Source organism: Paroedura picta, chromosome 2 (genome assembly GCF_049243985.1).
Source record: "Paroedura picta isolate Pp20150507F chromosome 2, Ppicta_v3.0, whole genome shotgun sequence".
Classification (NCBI taxonomy): domain Eukaryota; kingdom Metazoa; phylum Chordata; class Lepidosauria; order Squamata; family Gekkonidae; genus Paroedura; species Paroedura picta.
Genome location: NC_135370.1, coordinates 4,835,886 through 4,857,954, shown reverse-complemented (window position 1 = coordinate 4,857,954; position 22,069 = coordinate 4,835,886). Strand labels below are relative to the sequence as shown.

The 22,069-nt window shown below is 46.3% G+C and overlaps 1 protein-coding gene across 1 annotated transcript in view; it reads left to right on the top strand.

The window, feature by feature from the left end:
• Positions 1–22,069, top strand: part of KLF7 (KLF transcription factor 7) — a 124,846-nt gene that overhangs the window by 77,721 nt on the left and 25,056 nt on the right. Inside the window, exon 3 of the mRNA XM_077319257.1 lies at positions 19,461–19,584. Within this exon, the coding sequence (XP_077175372.1) occupies positions 19,461–19,584 (124 nt within the window). The remainder of the gene's footprint in view (positions 1–19,460; positions 19,585–22,069) is intronic.

The window sequence follows — 22,069 nt, the reverse complement described above, 5'->3', positions numbered from 1 at the left end:
CATAGAGGCTGAGGCCTTCTTCTGATGTTGCCTCCCGGCTCTAAGATGTAGAGGTTCCCCTCAGTCTCCAGAGCTCCCCTTAAATCTATCTAACCTCCTTTTATTCCCTCCATGAATCTGTCTAATGCCCTGTTTATTCCTGTGGTCCTCACAACATCCTCTGGCAGCAAATTCCACATTTTAATAACTCTTTGTGTAAAGTATTTCCTTGCATCTGATGGTCTTCAGTGCATGATTACTTGTTATTAATACAACAGCTAAGAGCTGAGTTCAGGCATGGTGGCTCATGTTCAGTGTCTGGTCTACTAAGACTCCCAGATCCTGTTCACACGTACTACTGCCAAGACAAGTCTTAACCATCCAACAGTGTTGCACTTGATTTTTCCTACCTAAATGCAGAACATTATATTTTTCACTATTAAAATTCATTTTATTAATTTTAGCCCAGTTTTCCAGCCTGTCAAGATCATCTTGTATCCTGATTCTGGCTTATGGTGTGTTTGCTATGTCTCCCTGCTTAGTATCATCTGCAAATTTAATAAGCACCTCCCCTAGAAGGCCACTGGTATCCAGGAACAAGAGGAGTCAAGTAAATACAGTCCTTCCAGCACTGCAGGGGCTGCTTGGCTCAGACGTGTTAGCATCGACAGTACCCATTGTCGGCACTGTCAAACATTCCTGAGCAGAATGATCCCTGCAGGGCTGGGTTTCTGAGCAGCAAGGGCTCCTCAGCTTGGCTTGCTGTTGAGCCCATCTCTCAATAAGATGCCATAGTCCCTCTGTACTCTGTGCAGTTCTGGAGGCCTCACTTCAAAAAGGACATGGACAAAATGGAGAGGGTACAGAGAAGCATCTTATTTGTCTCTTGAGAAACCTATATGCAGGTCAAGAAGCAACAGTGAGAACCAGGCATGAAATTACTGATTGGTACAAAATTGAGAAAGGAGTTTGGCAAGGCTGTATACTGTCACCTTGCCTATTTAACTTGTATGCGGAGCACATCATGAGAAAGGTGGGATTACAGGAGTCACAAATTGGGATCAAGGTTGCAGGGAGAAATATCAACAACCTGAGATATGCAGATGATACCACTCTAATGGCAGAAACCGAAGAGGAACTAAAGAGCCTGTTGATGCGGGTGAAGGAGGAGAGTGCAAAAGCTGGCTCTAAACTCAACATCAAGAAAACGAAGATCATGGCATCTGGCCCTCTCAATTCCTGGCAAATAAATGGGGAAGAAATGGAGGTAGTGACAGATTTTATTTTCCTGGGCTCCAAGATCACTATAGGTGGGGACTGCAGCAAAGAAATTAAAAGACTCTTGCTCCTGGGGAGGAAAGCTATGGCAAATCTAGACAGCATCCTGTCAACAAAAATGCGTTTAGTCAAGGCTATGGTATTCCCAGTTGCAATGTATGGCTGTGAAGGTTGGACCATAAGGAAGGCCGAGCGTCAAAGAATTGAGGCTTTTGAACTCTGGTGCTGGAGAAGACTCTTGCGAGTCCCTTGGACTGCAAGGCGAACAACGGTCAGTCCTAGAGGAGATCAGCCTTGCCTGCTCCTTAGAAGGCCAGATCCTGAGGATGAAACTCAAATACTTTGGCCACCTCATGAGAAGGAAGGACTCCCTGGAGAAGAGCCTAATACTGGGAGCGATCGAGGGCAAAAGAAGAAGGGGACGACAGAGAATGAGGTGGCTGGATGGAGTCCCTGAAGCAGTTGATGCAAACTTAAATGGACTCTGGGGAATGGTAGAGGACAGGAAGGCCTGGAGGATCATTGTCCATGGGGTCACGATGGGTTGGACACGACTTCGCACCCACCAACAACAACAACAGAGGAGAGCAACAAGGATGATCTGTGGTCTAGAGACCAAGCCCTAGGACGAAAGGATGAGGGGAATGTTCACCCTGGATGAGAGGAGGTTGAGGGCGGACCTGACAGCTCTCTTCAAGTATCGGAAAGGTTGTGACATGAAGGTGGGCAGGGAGTGGTTCCTTTTGGCAGCAGACGACAGGACCTGCAGTAATGCGTTTAAACTACATGTAGAACAGTACCAGCTAATTATCGGGAGCAGGGGGGGATTCACAGAGTAGTTCAGCAGTGGGATGGGCTGCCTAAGGCAGCCCATTTTGTTCTGTAACTGAAGGATTTTTTGTGCGCTAATTTATGATGTACCAAGGAGCTGTTGATGAAGACCAAAAAAAAGAAAAAAAGTGAAACCAAATTTTGGCCTGGAAGGAAATAGAGAAGTCATTTGTCACCCAGGAATGTATGTGCAAAACGGAAATTGAGGTGGCCAGACGAGGTGAAGTCTGCAGTCAAAGAGAAAGAGCCGCCCAGGTTGTGGATGTGAGGAAGAACTGAAGTAGAAGCCAGAATGGGCTGGGTGCATGAACCCCCCCCCCCCCAAGACGCCAGTCCCCTTTGAGCTGCACAGCCACTACTTCTAGCGGTGACAGCTTCTCTTCAGAAGAGGAAGAAAGATTTTCAGTTTCGTCCTAGCAAATGCCAGTGAGGCAAAGGATTGCGGAGGGAACAAAAACAAGGAGGAAAGGGAGAGGACAATGCATGTTGTTTTCATTTTCTAAAAGAAGAACAGCATCTTTTTTGGAAAATATGGCTTAAAAATGCAAGGCTGAGAGTCAGTCCTGGAAGGGTTCAGCACTAGTCCTGATGCAGACAGGAAGCTGCCCATGGCAGTCGCTTGTACAGGATCCCCCTACCCCCCCCCCCAGACACACACACATTTTGCCGAAGCAGATGGAAGGGACTTTGCCTTCCCAAAGGCAGATTGAGCCACAGACTCCTGCTACTCCAAAACAGCTGGATTTGTTTGAAAGGAGGACCAGGTGGGGTGATGCAATAGGCAGGCAACATGGGGGGGGGTGGCTTACTGCAAGGGAAGGGGCACTTAATAGAAGTCAGCTATGTAAAGCATCTGAGCTGAAAGCAAGCAGGGAGCAAAGGGAGAATTGGACAGAGGCTTGAGGGAGGCTCAGTGGGACCCGTTTCCAGGATCCTGGTATGGCAACAGTTTCCATTCCATTGCAGTACACTCTGTCCTGGGTGCCATTTTATTAATTATATATTTATTTAAAACATGTATTGACCACCTTTCTTCCTTACAAGGTGGCTTCACAGGTGAAAAGGGATTGATTTTCTGTTTGGAGGGGGGAGAGGAAGGCTTAGAACAACATGGAGTCATAAATAAAGTTAAGCACAAAGACTTCGAAATAATTCCAGTGAAGAAAAGGGATACTAACCGGGTGGCTTAAATATTACGTGGGCTAGTAGTTGCTACAAAGAAGGTAAGTGAAACACATCTATGTTTGAGTACCGTATTTGCTGGCGTATAAGACGACTGGGCGTATAAGACAACCCCGCAACATTTCCACTCAAAATATAGAGTTTGCTACATTACATTACAGTACTATGGGCCACTATGGGCAGCTATGTCTATCCCAACTGAAGTGCACCCGGCGTATAGGATGGAGGCATGTTTTTCAGGGGGGGAAAGTAGTCTTATACGCCAGCAAATACTATACTAGTGGAGGTGCATCCTTAAGGACTCAGAGAGGAGTTAATGAACTACTGCACCAGCCAAATGTCACAAATCATGAGTTCAGGTGCTAGACACATAAACATTTCAAATTGAGGAGAGTCCTTTCTAACAGCCATTATGGCTGTGGGCAGTTTACCACCAAGATCATACAGCAGTACCTTAAAAAGTCTTTCATCCCATACAATTAATCTGATATAAAACATGTTGATAGAATCATAGAATCATAGAGTTGGAAGGGGCCATACATGCCATCTAGTCCAACCCCCTGCTCAATGCAGGATCAGCCCTAAGCATCCTAAAGCATCCAAGAAAAGTGTGTATCCAACCTTTGCTTGAAGACTGCTAGTGAGGGGGAGCTCACCACCTCCTTAGGCAGCCTATTCCACTGCTGAACTACTCTGACTTAAAGAGGGCTATCTTCTCAACCTCCTTTTCTCCAGGCTGAACATTCCCAAGTCCCTCAACCTATCTTCATAGGGCTTGGCCCCTTGGCCCCAGATCATCCTTGTCGCTCTCCTCTGTACCCTTTCAATTTTATCTACGTCCTTCTTGAAGTGAGGCCTCCAGAACTGCACACAGTACTCCAGGTGTGGTCTGACCAGTGCCGTATACAATGGGACTATGACATCTTGTGATTTTGATGTGATGCCCCTGTTGATACAGCCCAAAATGGCATTTGACTTTTTTACCGCTGCATCACACTGCCTGTTCATGTTTAGTTTACAATCCACAAGTACCCCAAGGTCTCGTTCACATACAGTGTTACCTAGAAGTGTATCCCCCATCCAGTAGGCATGCTTTCATTTTTCTCACCCAGATGCAGAACTTTACACTTATCTTTATTAAATTGCATCTTGTTCTCATTTGCCCATTTGCCCATTGTCTTCAGATCTCGTTGAACTCTGTCTCTAACTTCTGGAGTATTTGCCAGTCCTCCCAGTTTGGTGTCATCTGCAGACTTGATGAGTAGTCCCTCCACCCCCTCATCTAGATCATTAATAAATATGTTAAAAAGTACTGGACCGAGCCCTGAGGTACCCCGCTACTCACCTCTCTCCAGTCTGATGAAACACCATTGACAACAACTCTTTGAGTGCGGTTCTCTAACCAATTCCCTATCCACTTAACTATCTGAAAATCCAGATTGCAGTCCTTCAACTTATCCATCAGAACTTCATGAGGAACCTTATCAAAAGCATAATAGAAGGATAATAGAAGTGATAAATAAATAGTTACGTCCCCACATGAAGTTGCCCACTAGGCTTTCTGCTGCTGTTCTCTGGGTGGAGGAAAGTGAATATGGAATGCAGTGGGGGGATTTATTTCCCCCACTTTATTAAAAAGTACAGATTTAAAAACCAGTCACATTTAGCTGGTTTTGTATACTGTTTGGCATTATCTTTATCTCCAGGTGAGAATGCAACAATATTTGTCTGCTGTCAGCTCTGTACTGCATATTTGTGGTCATGGTTATTAATAGATTTCTGTGGGCTGCATAAATGAGGAGGATTTTTATATATCATAACAAAACATTTTATGCAGTAAGCTGAAACCTTGATTCTTTCCCTCCTCGCTCCTTATCTCTCAATTTTGCAGTTGTCTTGTCATACATCCTGAGCTCTTAGTACAGAAATGAATTTGAAACTAAAAGCTCTTATTACAGATTTTTTTAAAAGACCTCCTGGCCTCTCTAGAGACCAAAAAAGGCAATTTGGAGCAGCTGAGTGTTGTCAAGGGGGGGGGGGGGAGTAATGGTTTAAGTAAGGGGGGGTGCATGTGTGGCAGAAGGACTTGTGCATCCTGTTGCTAGGACACCAGATCAGCTTTAAATACAGTGTGCTAATTGGCTGGCTTGTCAGAGCCTGGGTACCAGCCTGAGCCTGCTGCACAGTTGTTTCTGCTGTCTGGTTGCTAGGCAACTGCATCTCTTTCCCCCCCATCGCTCTCCCTCCCTCTTCTTCTGGCACCTAATTGTCTACTTTTGCTGCTGGTGCGGCTGCTGGGTACCAGTCTGGGCCTGTCTCTCCGCTGTTCTCCCAGGGGGTCTGAGATGGGAGGGGGGAGGATATGTCAGCAATTAATGGAGCAGAAGTACACATTCTATAGAAAGTCTGGCACCTGGGTCCCTCATTCTCCCCCCTTACCCCACCCCCTAGTGAAATCCTTCTGTTCTGAAGACACATCAGGTGCCTCTAGCTACTTTCTCTCTGCTAAGCCTGACAAGAATGGGGTTTAAAAGAAATCAGAACCAAGGAATTTTTCTCCCTCTTAAAAAGGACTTCCAAGAATGGCAGGAGGATAAAATGGGCCATTTTTTTTTTGGATTTGCATTGTGTTCGTGATTATGTGAGGTGAATTATTACTTCCTTGCATGTGAGCTTGGGGAAAAGAAGGATGTTTGGATGCATCACCTTACCCTGTGAAACCTTTTGTTCTTTTTTTTATAAAAAAAGAAATCTTTACTCACAGCTAGAGAACATCTTCCTTATTGTACTTTACCTTTCACATTTTGAATTACTGTATGCACAGGTTGTCGTAAGCTTGAGAGAGAGAGAGAGTACTTCAAGGCCTGGTCTTGAATTATGCAAGGAAACTGCAGCAGCTTTTGCCTGCTAAAAGCATTCTTTTTAGGCAGAGTAAGAACCCTGAACCCTGACCTGGTTAGCCCAGGCTAGCCTGGTGTCACCAGATCTCAGAAGCTAAGCAGGGTCATCTCTGGCTAGTATTTGGATGGGAGACCGAGGCAGGCAACAGCAAACCATCTCTGAACATCTCTTACTTTGAAACCCCCACTTGGGGTCTCCATTAAGTCAGCTGTGACTTGACAGCAAAAAAGGGAGAAAAGACAAGAAAAGAGGTTCAGATCCATAGCTGCCACCCATACCCATACGCCAGGGGCCGATGCCAGGCAAACAGACATGTTTGTCACCCTATGACTGCCATTCTGATAAAGTAGTCCATTGCAGGTAGAATCATGTCTCATCACAACAGAAATCTTTCTCAGTGCGGCTGCTGCAGCTGTATACCTTTGAAAATGTCGAGAAATCAAATACCGTGCGACCTGAGCCAAAGGGCAGACCCCAACAAATCTTACATTTGTGTTGCACCCAAATAAATAGAGAGCCAGTGTGATGGAGCGGCTAACATGTCCACCTAGGTTCAAGCTTCCCCTCTGTCATGGAAGCTTGGACCACTTGCACGCTCTCAGCATAACTTCCTCATGGGGTTGCTGTCAGGATAAAATGGAGCAGGTAACAACCATCTTTTGGGTCTCCACTGGGGAGAAAAGAAGGATAGGAAGCACATAATTAAAAAAAAAAAAGTAGAAGAGGCCATCAATCCACCAAAGAGCAGAAGCAATTCCTGTGTTTCATGATATCAGAGAAGATACGAAAGATGAATGCCAGTCCTGTCTAGTGGTTAGAGGGGGGTTGAAGTAGGATCTAGGAGACCCCCGTGCCTAGTCCTGCTCTTCCACAGAATCTGGGTTACCTGGGTGGGCAGTCACACATACTCAGCCTCATTTACCTCACAGGTGTTCAGAATTCAAAAAACCTTTATTGGCACCAATACCTCACAAGGTTGTTGTGAGGGTAAAATGGAGGAGTGGGGGACAATGTAAACAGCATTGGGTCCCCAACCATTTGAAGAAAGATGAGGCATGAATGAAGTCAGTAAGTAGATATTGCAGAGCTGGGTGGCAGAGGCTCATGGGAATTGTAGTCCATGGGCATCTGGAGAGCCACAGTTTGGCCACCCCTGCTGTACAGGATGAACAATGCTGTTTAACAGGGAGCCCCTCAGAAGCATCCCACCCCCTATGCTAGTGATATTGTTTGCTTTTTTCTCCATGGCTACACAAAGATACGTTCAGAAGGAAGGGCAAAGAAGATTGCTAAAGCAAAATTTATTGGGTACCGTACCTTAACTTTTTTGACAGCCCATTGCCAGCTATTCAAATTACTACAGCTCTGAATTGTATCAACCCCTTCCTTAAGGCTATGGTTGTTCAGTTAGTTTTCCAGTTGTCTTCTCCCTGTCTTACAGCATTGGAGGTGCCTGTTCTTTTTTAAACATTTTATAACCCACTTGAGTCTCAGCAAGAAAGGCAGGCAGGTGATACATGAAGTTAATTAATTGAATTGCTCTTAGGCAGAAGGTAAGCAAGGTGTATCAGGATCCCATGTCTGCCCACATCAGGTCGTTCTCCTGCTTGAGGTAGCATAGATTGGGCTGCTGGTGCCACAGAATCATTGGTTGGGGTTGAAGTCTGCAGGCTTAGACTGGAGTAATTCTCAATAGCATTTTGTCTAACTTTCTCGAGGCCTTGGAATACACAGAACTGCGTGAGTGGGAGGGTTGGATCCTACTAATTCTTGAAGTTTCACTTTCATTATCCTGCTTTGTTTTCAGCTTAATGTGAATTTCTGAATTCTGCAGTGCTTTGCTGAATCCCAATGGAGTTTGCCCCCCAAAATGTGCCTTCAAACGTGCCTTTTTGTTTCTGTGTCAAAAAAAGGAGTAAGAGGGCGATAAAATATGATCCATTACCCTGCAGCCATAATCAGAAAAGGCTCCCTTTTCTTTCTCACTGCAATCAATTATAGGAGCATTTAGGAAAGAAAGGACCTTAAAAGAAAGTGAAATAGATTTTTCGATTAGTTTCATTGTGACTGGTTCAAGAATCACACACAATGCTTCAAGCTGTGGTATATCTTTGACCTCCTAGGGTTTTGTATGTTTAAAAGCTATGTTGGTTATTTCACTGTATTTAGGAGCTTTGAGGATTTCCATCTAGGAATCCTGTCGGTACAAAATGCATTAGAGATTGAGTGAAAATCACAGTGTGTTTTGTATCAAGGTGTCAAAGGCTATGACCCACTACAATCGATCAGGATCTTACATTTTTTTCCATGTATATTTCCACTCACATCCATCTGTAGGGTGAAAGACCCGGTTACAGTGCTTTTAATAAGACAACCACTTTTAGGAAATTGGTTTTGAGACATATACATTGGCTAGAGGAAGACAGTATATATTTCATAACAGAAACAGTGCAAAGATTACACACAAACACAATCACAATCACACAAGGGTATGCCAAAAACAGATTAACTTGCCAAAATAGGCTGTTCTGGATCCGTTCTGTTACATTTTATGAATGTCTTTATCGGGAGAAGGGACCGTGTTAAAATTGTTATAATTTTTCTGTTGCATAATATAGTGTTCCTGGTGGTTTTAAGTTACCCTTGACCGACCTGGCAACTCTGCATGCGGCATTGAATGCTCTGGTGCTGTGGACTCAGCAGTCATTTGCAACTGACGTATATATATCCCTGTGTTCAGAGGGTGGTGGAGTCTTCTTCTACCAAGATCCTCTTATCCAGTTCACATGTTCTTGCTATGTTGTCTGTATTGTGATTCATATGATACTCTCTTACTATAATTTGGTCTGCATGTATTGGCTCTGTTTGCTTGATGTGCTTTATGCCTTTGTTTGACCTGAGTTTGGGACTTTCATTTCTGGTGCCTGCTGGGTGTTTTCTCAATGCAGGGTGGGATGTACAGTAAATTTCCACTTGGAGTCTCCTAGTTATCTTTCTGACCTTAGATGGTAGGGGTGGAGGATTTTGGGTATGTCCTGAGGAGCCTCACTTATCGCTTTTACAGGCTTATAGTGTGGGAACATTGAAATATTGCACATGGTTTATATGTGTCAAAAGATGTATGGGGGTGGGTGGGTTAGGATAAGCAAGCTTATGTGAACGACCAAGTCGTATGAGGAAAGGTTGAGGGAGCTTGGTCTGTTTAGCCTGGAGAGAAGACGACCAAGAGGTGATATGATAACCATCTTCAGATACTTGAAGGGCGTCATATAGCAGATGGAACAGTGTTGTTGTCTGTTGCCCCAGAACTGATGGGTTAAAATTAATTCAAAAGAATTTTTGGCTAAACATTTGGAAGAAGTTCCTCACTGTTAGAGCGGTTCCTCAGTGGAACAGGCTTCCTCAGGAGGTGGTGGGTTCTCCTTCTTTGGAGGTTTTTAAGCAGATGCTAGATAGCCATCTGATAGAAATGCTGATTTTATGAACCTAGGCAGATTGTGAGTGGGTGGGCAGGAAGGGATGTGCCAGGGTTTGTCTCTTGTGGCCTGTCCTTTCATGCCCAGAGAATTGCTAATAGCCACTGTGGGATGGTAGGTGAATTCCCTACTGGCCAGGGTGGACTCTGGATTTTTTGGGGGGTGGGGGTTGGGGAATCCCATGGATTGAGCATGGAATTGGGGTCCCTGTGGGTAGACTCTATGATTCTATGCACTTTAGATTCAGCAAAGAATATCATGTGCCTGTTTCATTTCATTCTTTAATAAGAATTATTGAGAATTTAACTGGGCATTGGCACCTTAGTTGGAAGTTTTTTGGAGGAGATTGGATGAGCGCCTGTCAGGAGTTTGTGTTTTTAAAGTCCCTGAGATGGTGGGAGGCTGGACCGGATGCCGTTTGTGGTCTCTTCCAGCTCTGTGTGATTTTGTGTGGATCATCAGTGGTTAGAATGTTAGACTAGGAACCTGGAGACTTAGATCTGAATCCGCCACTCTGGCTTTGGACCAACCATACTCTTCCAACCATTATTGGGTTGCTGTGACAATATAGGCGAAGAGGAGGATGTAAGCCACTTAGAGTTCCAATTGAGTGAAGAGAGAAATACAAATGAAGTAAATAAATAATCTACTGTCAAACAACTGAGCACAACTCCAGACAATTACAAATACAGCTCATTGTTGAAGTTTGGGTTGGTGGTGGTTCATTTTTGCTTTTTTCAAGGGTGCTTTCCACAAGGGTAAGATGGCCACGGTTCATTTCCGTTTAACTCATAATCAGATGGAAGAAAGTAATAATTAAATAACAGAGGTATTTTCCAATGTTATGATATTATCATTAACTTTTGTTTTGATTTTTTTTACAACTGCTGTTTGAAGGCACTTGGGGAGAGTGATCTCGGCAGAGGTCAGGGGTCAAGGATTCCTTCAGACTCTGGTTTTAAAGGTCAAGTTTTTCTTTTGTCCTTATGTTTGACCTCCGTAAGCAAGCAATCATCCAGTGCCCGGGAACACAAAGGAACACTGTCTGGCATTTGGCAGTGAGCAGCAGTTGGCAGGGCCCTCCTGCAGTACCCCAGAGCTCAACTCTCTCAGCTGTTAGGGGCTCTGTCTGGAAGGCTTTAGTGGGTGCCAGTGTTTGGCTCTCAGACCAAATTTTATATTCCGAAAATTGCATCTTGGGCTGTGTTTTTGTTCCTGTCAATATAGCTGAGAAAGGTCACTCAATTAGTGCCTGAGAGAGATTTTGTCCCTTAGTCTCCATCGTGAGTGTTCAATTAGGCATCGAGGGAATTTCTCAGATCGGGGGTGGGGGAGGGTGATCAGTGCTGCTGACTTAACCCCACTGTATTGAAAGTCTCAGTAGAAAATGGTAAATTCATTGTCCCCTGCAAGAAAACAGAGGATAATGCGGTGTCTGGGCGAAACAGTGTCTGTTGAGCATTGCCCTGTCAGGACCCTGTGTGGTCCGTTCAGTGCAGGGATCCATTGTGCACACACTGTTAACACACTGTGGAGTCGTCAACCCTGAGCAGGATTCATAACAATATGCCGTTTTCAGTCTATGCATGTTTGTCGCCAACAAGCGTGGACAGCATTATTACTCTGGGTACATATTCAGTTGTTATGTGAACATCTTTATGATACATTTGCCGAAGGAGGTAGTGGAGTGACACCACTATATATTTAGTGTATTTAAATGTTGCAAGCCTCACCAAGCCCCTTGTGGAGACAACTGCAGGGTATAAATATAATCCCAAAATTTTTGCGTCAGACATGAAGATTCCCTAAATTAGACAGTAGACTTGGGATCTGATTTGTGGCGGGATACTAGAACAAATGGGAAGATGCGATCGGGGGACAGAAGTCTCATTTCCTCTGCACATTGTTCTCATCCATTCCAGCTTCAGAGACTTGGATTACGGGATGCTATGTAAATTAAGTCATTCGCAGAGTGAGAAGAAGGTAGCAGGTGGGAACGAAGATGAGATGGAGCGTTGATTAACTTGGGCAACGTGTGACAATAAGTCAGAGTGGGGTGTTTTAAAAGAGTGACATGCTGGATGGGAAATGTCTGTTCCCTGCCCAGTCCAATGGCATGCCTTTGCTTGCTCCTTCCTGAGTGTTATCCTAATTCTTTGTCTACAGGCAAGTTGTATGGCTCTAACCACATTTGTGCCGACCCATAAGAAGGTGGCAAGCAGCTACAGGGCTTAGACCAGGTATCCCTGAACTCCCTGACCTGGATAGGCCCGGCTAGCCTGATCTCATCAGATCTTGGAAGCCAAGTAGGGTCAACCCTGGTTAGTAATTGGAATTCCAGGGTCGTGATGCAGTGGCAGGCAATGGCAAAACCACCTCTGGATGTCTCTTGCCTTGAGAACTCCAAGGGATCTCCAAGGGTTGGCTGTGACTTAACATTTACCCACATGGGGAAGGGAAGAGACTGAAGTGCCTACAGTTGGCTGTCATCTTGTATAGGTCAGATCCAGGAGGAGAAGGGAACACCTACAGGTGTCATCTACAGTGGTCAGCTATACGGCATCATTAAGTGGAAGTATGTTTTTTTTTCAAGATAGTTTCCCAAAATGAAAAATACAGCCCAACAGCGATGAAGGGCTATATAATAATTACTAAACGTAGATTAACTCAGCCTATCACATTTCCAGTAGCTCTTATGATTGTGAAAGATGGACAATGAAGAAATCAGACAGGAAGAAGTTGAGTTGTTTGAACTCTGGTGTCAGAGAAGGCTTCTGCGAATTCGATGGGCAGCAAAAGTCACAAACAAGGAAATGCTAGAGCACTTAAAGCCTGATCTATCACTGGAAAGTAAAATCACAAAACTCCAGCTCACTTACTTTGGCCATATCATACGATCCAAGTCAATGGAGAGATACTATGGAGGCACCACAGAAGCCAAGACCCAGGAAAGAGAGATAGGTAACACAAAGAAAACACTGACATTTTTGTCTGGTCCTTAATAGGGAATTGGTGTCTCAGGGAAGGACAGAAATAACTTCAAAATCCTACCGAAAACACCTCAATGATGCCCTTCAGTGACTGTTCATGTTACAGTGAATGTATGCACATGAATGTGCATACCTGTATTTTGAAGAAAGAGCCAGCGTGAATTCACATTGCCACTGAAACAAGGGACCTGGATCAATGTGAGGTTTTGCATAGTTGGTCTTCAATCCAAAGTATAGGCCTTTGCAATAATCATTGGAAACAAAGATGAGGAAGAGGAAAGCAAAGAAATAAATTGGATTGCTTTATATAGATACTAGTATCAAAGCCTATTTTAAAAATGGGCTTTGAAAGGGGCGACAGGCAGGAGGGCGCGAGAGGCTGACCGCGACTCCCTTTGGCCCACAGAGCGCCCCCCCGCTGGTGGCAACAGGGCTTTGCAGCCTGCAGGGAGGCTGCAAATTCTCTTCCCCCCCCCCCCCCCCGGCTCCCTCCCAGTAAGAGCATAACTGCAGGCCGCAAAGCCCTGTCGCTGTCTCTTTTCTCGTGGGTGACAATGGAGGCTGCAGCCACAAGGCTTCTAGCAGGCAAGGGGGGGGGAGCTGGAGGGGGAGGGCCAATCAGGGTGGACACGGACGGACAGGGCCCCGGATAGTCTCCTCCCAGGAGGCTGTTTCCCAAATATATAAGGGAGCGAAATAGTGTTAAGGATGGGTAGCAAGAGAGTCACTAGTTCAAGAGTCAGGAAATGAAAGCAGGTGAGAAGATGAAGCTTGGCTATGTTAGTCTCCAGTGCTGGCCCACTGCTGATCATGGATCTACCTTAAAGGGACTCATCTGGGCCCAAGGAGTGCAAAAAAGGGTTCTGCAGCATAGCCATTCACTAAGCATTATTGATTGTGAGATGGGCTGTGCTCTGTTACCTAAAGTAGACCCATCTCCTGAATGTAGGATGGGGGAATTAGCACTTCATGGAAGACTATGCCTTGCATGAGGCAGTAACAAGCGAGAATACTCTACCAATTGATGTGGGGGTGGGGATCTAGCCAGAAATCTCAGGCAGAGGAAGACTTAAAAAATTAATTTTAAAAGGATTTTTTATTGAAAAACAAAAGTCCCTAACACACAGCCACACTATTTAAACTAGAGAAACACAGAGAAGAAAATAAAACGTTGAGATGGTGCTAAAGAAGATTTCGTTTCTGGGTCAGCAAAGGTTTGTCTAGATACCTTCCGACATGCCGAATGTAGATCCATGTAGGAAAACAGCAAACATCAATCCAGCATGCTCTGCTGGGTCCTAAACACTGCAGTAGCCTGAGTCAAGTGTTCTGTTTTATACCCAAAAAGGTATCCTAAGGCCAAATTTTGGTGCTTAGTGTTTGAGAAGCTGAGTCTATGCTAATGGCTGAGCTGGTCTTTGATTTTAAAAAGCCTCATGACTCTGGGAGGCCTCTGGTGTTGACTATGACCCATTATGCACGGGGGGAATAACGCACATTCGGGGTGGAATGGCGGCGACTAAAATCACTGATAACGCACGGTGCCGGCTGCAACCGGCCGCAGCTTCGGTGCATGCCGCCGAAAAAGCCATGTTAGCGAAACGCGGAAGAAAGTGCAGCTTCCGGGTGACCGGGGCGCAACCAGAAGTGGCACCGGGATTGAAGAAGAAGAGTTGGATAATCGGTTACTCTGGGTTTTGCCGCCGTCACACCCCGTCCCGTGCATAAACGGTGTGCTTCGTGTCTTCCCCCTCCGCGTTTTCCATGTGACCCGAAATCGCCGTTTCGGCGGCCGTGCATAATGGGCCATAATGAAAAGGGAGTTCTTCAGGCGTGGGCTGTATTTGCTTGAATTGGGTGCCTTGGATGTGAGGATCCACCTCATGTGCCAGCCGCTAAGGATGGGTCAGAAGGAAGACTGCATTGGGAAAAGGCATTAAATGGAAACAGTCCTTTCAGGTGTGGAGGGCCATTGAGGAGTTTAGCCACCTGCCAGACACTGTCGTCCTCCTTGTTCCAGAGGGGGGGAAGAGTAAATGGCCCAGCCCTTTTTTTGTGCAAATTAATTGGATCCTGTGATAGCCATAAATTCTCTACGATGAAACCGGCCTCACGTAGGGCCTGCATTGGCCTATTTCTGATAGGCCAAGATTTCTGGGTAGGAGGCTTTTCGGTTTAACTATCCTGGCTTAACTACCAGAAATATTAATAAACTAGTAATCAAGCCCGCTGCAGAGGAATGCAGCGGGCGCTAGGGCCTTACCGCAGTGGTGTGCGGGGGTGGTCGGCGGCGGGCTGGTCCGGCGGGCTGGTCGGCGGCGGCGGTGGGCTGGTTGCGGGCGGCGGCGGGCTGGTCGCGGGCGGCAAGCTTCTTCTGTTGGTGGCGGGCTGACGCGGCGAGAGGCGCTTTGCGCCTCTCGCCGCGTCAGCCCGCCAGGCAGGGAACCCCCAGCAGCCGCGCTTCGCACGACTGCCGGGGGCTCCCTGGGTCGGCGGCCTGATGCGGCGAGAGGCGCTTCGCGCCTGTCGCCGCGTCAGGCCGGGAGGAACTGCGAGCCGCGCTGTGCGCGGCTCGCAGTTCCTGGAGCTGGGAATCGGAGGGACCAATCGGCAGGCGCTTCGCGCCTGCCAATTGGTCCCTCTGATTGTCTGTCGTGAGGAAGGGTCCAATCCGGACCCTTCCTCATCACGGACTAATCCCACCTCTACACCCCTTAGCCATTTATATAGTCTGTGGCGCCCGTGGCGCCACGGGCGGTTTAAAGATGGAGGCTTGCAGCCACATTCCTCCTTACACAGTGAAGAGTGTCTTGGGGCCTTATCAGCTCCTCCGAAGTTAAATTGGAAATCTGGCATGAGTAGAAGAAGAGAACAGGCAGAGATGCCTCCTGTAGTTCAGCAACTGGAGCCTTTTATCCAGGGCTCTAAGGAGTTTTGACATGAAGGGAAGGAAGAGAAAAACCACAGCTAAGCTAAAAATCAGAGCAATGCAGACAGGGAAACCCAAGACAAAACTGCAGCAGAAACAGTGAAGCCAAGCAACGATCGATCTGCCAGCCCTCCAGTGAAGCAGTCACAGCAGACAAGACTTAAAGGAGAAAGGGAGGGGGATAATGAAAAGGGGGTAGGAGGGGAAAGAGTTGGATGTTTTAAAAAATGAAATTGAGCGAGGCTCTCACTTCAGACTCTTGCACTGGTGATGGCTTTAGCGGCAATCTTATGAAACCCTGGTTAGTGAGGCTTTTAAAAAATCCCCGATGCTTTAATGAGTATTGCAGAGGATATGCATTCACACATTTTGAAGGCAAATTTCACATGCACTGGATAATGCACTTTCAACCCCTTTGCAGCTGGAGTTTCCTATGCAAACCAGGAAAATCTACTTGCAACCCATCACTGAAGTGCCTTGAAAGTGCTGTATCCAACATGTGTGGAATTGGCCAAAGTCTCACAATGGTAGCTGACACCTAGGATGACTTCTGGCTGGAAAACCCACTGAACAGCAGCACTGTTCATGCTCTTTTCCAGATACACCCGAAACTCTGTCTTTAACACCCTGTTGTTCATTTGTTTGTCCTTTCATAACCTCCCTCCATTGACAACGTCAGTAATTCTGACAGAGTTGGGGATTCTTTGGCAGGAAGGATGGGAAAGAGACATTGTGGGATGAAATCCAGAAGCCAGGAAACTGGCCAAGATAGCCTTTAAAAACAATTCATGTATGTAGCACATGACCAGAACTGCGGAAGTATGCAACAAAGCAGGCCACATAAGACTGTCTCCTTGAATCTTGGATGTTTCTACTTGGGTTAAGTGCCTCATTACCAACTCGTGCCTTTCCCCTTTTCTTAACATTCGTATTTCCATTTAACTTAATGCACTTATACACCAGGCTATCACATCAGAGTTTAAAATATACAGGAAACCATACTTTTAAAGAACAGAACTCCATCAAACTGATTGGTCAAAAGATGCAAGAGGAAGGAAACACTACTCTCCACTCATTTATGCTGATTCCAGGATGAGGAAGTTGCCCTTTGTTCTGGAAGGACAGCACCAATCTCATCTACTTGGGGAGGAAACTGGGGGCAGCAGCTGAAAAAAACGGCCACAGGTCCCAGCTTGTTTGAATTCCAATAAGGAATCATAGGAATCATAGAATCATAGAGTTGGAAGGGGCCATACAGGCCATCTAGTCCAACCCCTGCTCAACGCAGGATCAGCCCTAAGCATCCTAAAGCATCCAAGAAAAGTGTGTATCCAACCTTTCTTGAAGACTGCCAGTGAGGGGGAGCTCACCACCTCCTTAGGCAGCCTATTCCACTGCTGAACTACTCTGACTGTGAAATTTTTTTTCCTGATATCTAGCCTATATCGTTGTACTTGTAGTTTAAACCCATTACTGCGCGTCCTCTCCTCTGCGGCCAACAGAAACAGCATCCTGCCCTCCTCCAAGTTGACAACCTTTCGAATACTTAAAGAGGGCTATCATGTCCCCTCTCAACCTCCTTTTCTCCAAGCTGAACATTCCCAAGTCCCTCAACCTTCTTGAAGTGAGGCCTCCAGAACTGCACACAGTACTCCAGGTGTGGTCTGACCAGTGCCGTATACAATGGGACTATGACATCTTGTGATTTTGATGCAGCCCAAAATGGCATTTGCCTTTTTTAAGTTCAGTTCACAAGAGAGATCAGGGCCCTGCCTGAACTCGGAGTTCTGAAAGACGGAGGTGGCCTGGTGGATGCCAATTATAGCAGACTATGACCAAATCCAAATCTCAGGCCTTCTTCCCACCTTTTCTGCCCTCCTGCCCTCTTCTGATGCCTCCCAGTAACTAGCACCTGGCAGAGAGTACCATCGATGTATAGTTTTTGGCTGATAGTACTGTTCTCCAATTTGTGGTTTTGACCTTTTTAACCTATTTTATTGGTTTTAATTTGAATTTTAAGATTCTGCAAACCACCGTGAGGTGGTATGTCTGAGAGGGGCGGTATATAGATAGACAGACAGACAGACACGTCGGTCTTTTGGTTGATCAACAGGTCAGTAGGTCTCACCCACTGGCTTCACAATGCAGACAGGCTGAGTTCATAAGGTTACCATTTCTGTTTTTAGAAATTGCTTTAGATTTGAGGGGTTGCCTCTGGTGGGCTCAGTCTGGGAAGGGGAGGGCTTGGGGGGGGGGATATGCTGCCATAGAGCAGAGCCAAGATCCCCCACCTTTTTGATCCTGTGTGCACATTTGGAATTCTGACCCAGCGAGATGGGCCCTGTCACAAGATGGCTGTCAAAAATTGCTGCCACCGGAGGTGAAACCAGCTGCCCCAGCTCACCTTCTGTCCCATAGAGAGGATCTTTGTGTTGTGGTGGCAGCTGATGCAAAAGCAACATTTTTAAAAATCTGCACAGCCAGTCAAATCTACAGTAGCTTACCAGAAGCATGGCCAGGCAATAGCCCCACTTGGTCCTTCCTACTTGGATCCAGCATGGTGGGAGCTGCTTCTAATCTAGAGAGCTGGATTCGATTCCCCACTCCTCCCCATGCAGCTACCTGGGTGATCTTGGGCTCACCACGGCACTGATAAAACTGTTCTGAGTAGTGATCACTGAGTAGTGATATCTGGGCTCTCTCAGCCTCACCCACCTCACAGGGTGTCTGTTGTGGGGAGAGGAAGGGAAGGCGAATGTAATCCACTTTGAGATTCCTTCGGATAGAGAAAAGAGGCCTATAAGAACCAGCTCTTCTTCTTCTGCTTCCTGAAAACCCTTGGTGGGCACCAGGCAATCTATCAGCGTGCTTCATTGCACCTATGGGCAGTATGTTGGAGACACCTGAGGCTCATGAGGCTCCTCTATAATACATCATTCAGTCCTCGGTATATGAAAGCAAGAATCGAAATAGTTTAGTTAAATGATTCTTTAATCCATTTTTGGCTTGATTGAACACATAGTTGTATACTTTGTGAGTTTTTGCAGTGATCCCTATAATAAAATTAACTTTTAGTGCTTTATAAAATTGGATATATGTTTTAATTTAAAATTCTGTGCTATATAAATCTGTTTATGAAAATGTGGGTTCATTTGCTTAATAATACATTGGTGTTTGGAGAGAGGACCCTGCACTCTAAAGACACAGAAGGCCTAATGTTTGTTAAAGTCAGAGACTTTATTTTAATATCATCTACATTCTACCTGGGGCTCCCTGGCCAAGCCCTGCAACCAGCAGGAGGATTGGGGGCATAGATATGGGGAGGCGTGCAATGTCAGCTCTGCCCCTGTGTTTGAAGTGATGCAAGGCTACTCTAAAAATTGCTGGAAACTATTGTTTTAGCGTCAATTCCTAGAGCTGCCATTTGCCACTTCTCTTTTTCCCCCAGGAGTGATGTAACAACACAGTGAACATTGCTGTTTTTAAAATTTTAGCCCCACATCCTCTTGCGGGAGTGGCAGATGGGAGATTTCCTTTCCTACTGGCAACCCTAACATTGTGAGTCTCTGCTTTCCTCAAAATGAGGAAGAGGGAATGAGAACTGAGAATCTCGTGATGCATTTGCAAGTGGGAATATGGAAGGTGTTCATCTCTAGGGTCATTTTGAGGCCTCCTGCCATAGAGTTTTGCAGTGGGAGAGCAGTTCATCTTGGACCTCCCTCATGATGAGTGTCATCAGCTCCAGCCCAAGAGTTATATGGGGAGGATGGGAGTGCAAATGTCCCCTGAGTTCAGGATGCCTGTCTGCCTTGGGACAGCTGTGTGCTGATGTCCGGGCACGTCAGCCCCCAGTTCTTTGCTTGGCACTAATGACACCATTAATCTCTCCTGCAGGCGAGAAGCCTTACAAATGTTCGTGGGAAGGGTGCGAGTGGCGTTTTGCACGAAGTGATGAACTCACGCGGCACTACAGGAAACACACAGGAGCAAAGCCCTTCAAGTGCAACCATTGTGACAGGTAATGAGGACTTATTTCATCCCCACTCCCAGCGTAAGAAAGAAACCTGGGGGAGGGGGGAGGGTAGCTTACCTTAACATCGCTAAATGCAGTTTAGGAAATGGCATTCGGTCTATGGGAAAATTGACAATGCAGTGTTGCTTATGTCAGGGGAAGGTAATAAAAGAGTAAGTCAAGGGTGATTTCCTTTGTCCATCCCTGCAGTTGTCCCTTTGTTACCCAGAATGCTGTTTTTAGGGGTTCCTCCTTTCCAGACATTTGCCTTCTCTCTCATTCTTCCTTTGTCCCCCATGAGGGCTGGAGACACTTTCTAAAATCTTTCTCCATCCTATCCTAGGTAGATAGCTAAAAGCCTTTGCTTTACTTTCCTATCTAGAATGGGGTTCTCGTACAACCAAGAACGTCTCTCTGTAATAAGCTTTTCTGGGAACTTATTTCTCACGCCTCTAGACTTGAGAAATCTGCTGTGCGGAGAGTCAGCTGTACTTCCTGTACTGTACGAAAATCACAGTGAGGTTGGGTCATCTCCAGACATTCATTGGTAGATCATCCCTGCTTCCTTCTCCACCCAGCAGTCCCTTCTAATCTTGGTCTGGAGGTTTGGTCTGGGTTGTCACCAGTAGCGATCCCCAACCTGTGGGCAGCGGACCACATGTGGTCCTTCGACTAATTAGAGGTGGGCCCCGAAGGACGCCTTCTCCCCCCCCGGCCCCTTACTTCATCCCCCCCAGCCCTTTACAACACACTTCATTGTTGTGGCGTGTCTGTATCTTATTTTGAAGGGATGTTTAAACATTACCATAGCAATCAGAGAGCGTTAGGGCAGTGGTTGAGAGTAGAGGAGTAAACTACCCCCCCCACCGGGCCTCAGTAAAAGGCATTGAGTGGTCCCCGGTGAGTGGTCCCCAGCGTTGAGTGGTCCCCGGTGATAAAAAGGTTGGGGACCACTGGTCACCAGTATACTGATGACAGCTATTTCTGTTAATGCATGGCCAGGTGCCTGGAGGCTATGTAGTGTAGTGCAGCAGTCCCCAACGTTTTTATGGTTGAGGACCGGCTCCGGGGGTGGGGAAGAGCTGGCGGACTGGGCACTGCGCATGCACGTTAGCGCCCCCTGGTGGTGAAAACGTGCACACGCTGAACTGCTGCGCATACATGTTTTCACCACCAGGGGGCGATGCACGTTTGTGTCCAACAGCGTGCTGGCAGCCATGCCTGCCTCTTCCCCCCCCCCCCCCGCAGCAAAACGCTAGCTGGGCTGCGAGAGGGGAGAGGAAAAGGAAGGCGACTGTAAGCCGCTTTGAGCCTCCTTGGGGTAGCGGCATATAAGAACCAACTCTTCTTCTTCTACTACTGACTCAAGCGGAGTTGGTAGAAGTTAAATCCATAGAATCATAGAAAAATAGAGTTGGAAGGGACCTCATGGGTCGTCTAGTCCAACCCCTGCACTATGCAGGACACTCACATCCCTATCGCTCATCTACTGTAACCTGCCACCCCTTTACCTACACAGAATCAGCCTCTCCTTCAGATGGCTATCTAGCCTCTGTTTAAAAATTTCCAAAGTTGGAGAACCCACCACCTCCCGAGGAAGCCTTTTCCACTGAGAAACTGCTGTCAGGAACTTCTTCCGGATGTTTAGATGGAATTTCTTTTGAATTAATTTCATCCCATTCATTCTGGTCTGTCCCTCTGGGGCAAGAGAGAACAATTCTGTTCCATCCTCCATTTGGCAGCCTTTTAAATACTTGAAGATGGTTATCAGATCCCCTCTCAGTTGTCTCCTCTCTAGGTTAAACAGACCAAGCTCCCCTAGCCTTTCTTCATATGTCTTGGTCTCCAAACTCCTCACCATCTTTGTTGCCCTCCTCTGGACACGTTCCAGTTTGTCAACATCCCTCTTCAACTGGGGTGCCCAAAACTGAACACAGTACTCCAAGTGAGGCCGAACCAGAGCAGAGTAAAGCGGTACCATCACTTCCCGTGATCTGGACACGATACTCCGTTTGATACAGCCCAAAATCCCATTTGCCTTTTTAGCCACTGAGTCACACTGCTGACTCATGTTCAATGTATGGTCTACTAAGACTCCTAGATCCTTTTCGCACATGCTACTACCAAGACAAGTCTCCCCCATCTTAGATTGGTGTATTTGGTTTTTCCTACCTAAATCCAGAACTGTACATTTGTCCCTATTGAACTTCATTTTATTCAGTTTAGCCCACTTCTCGAGCCTATCAAGATCATCCTGTATTCTGTTACTGTCTTCAGTTGTGTTTGCTACCCCTCCCAGTTTAGTATCATCTGCAAATTTAATAAGTATCCCCTCTAATCCCTCATCCAAATCATTTATAAAATATGTTGAACAACACAAGCCCCAGGGCAGATCCTTGGGGTGCTCCACTTGTCACTCTTTTCCAAGAAGATGCTGAACCATTAACAAGTACCCTATGGGAATGATTTGTCAACCAGTTATTGATCCACC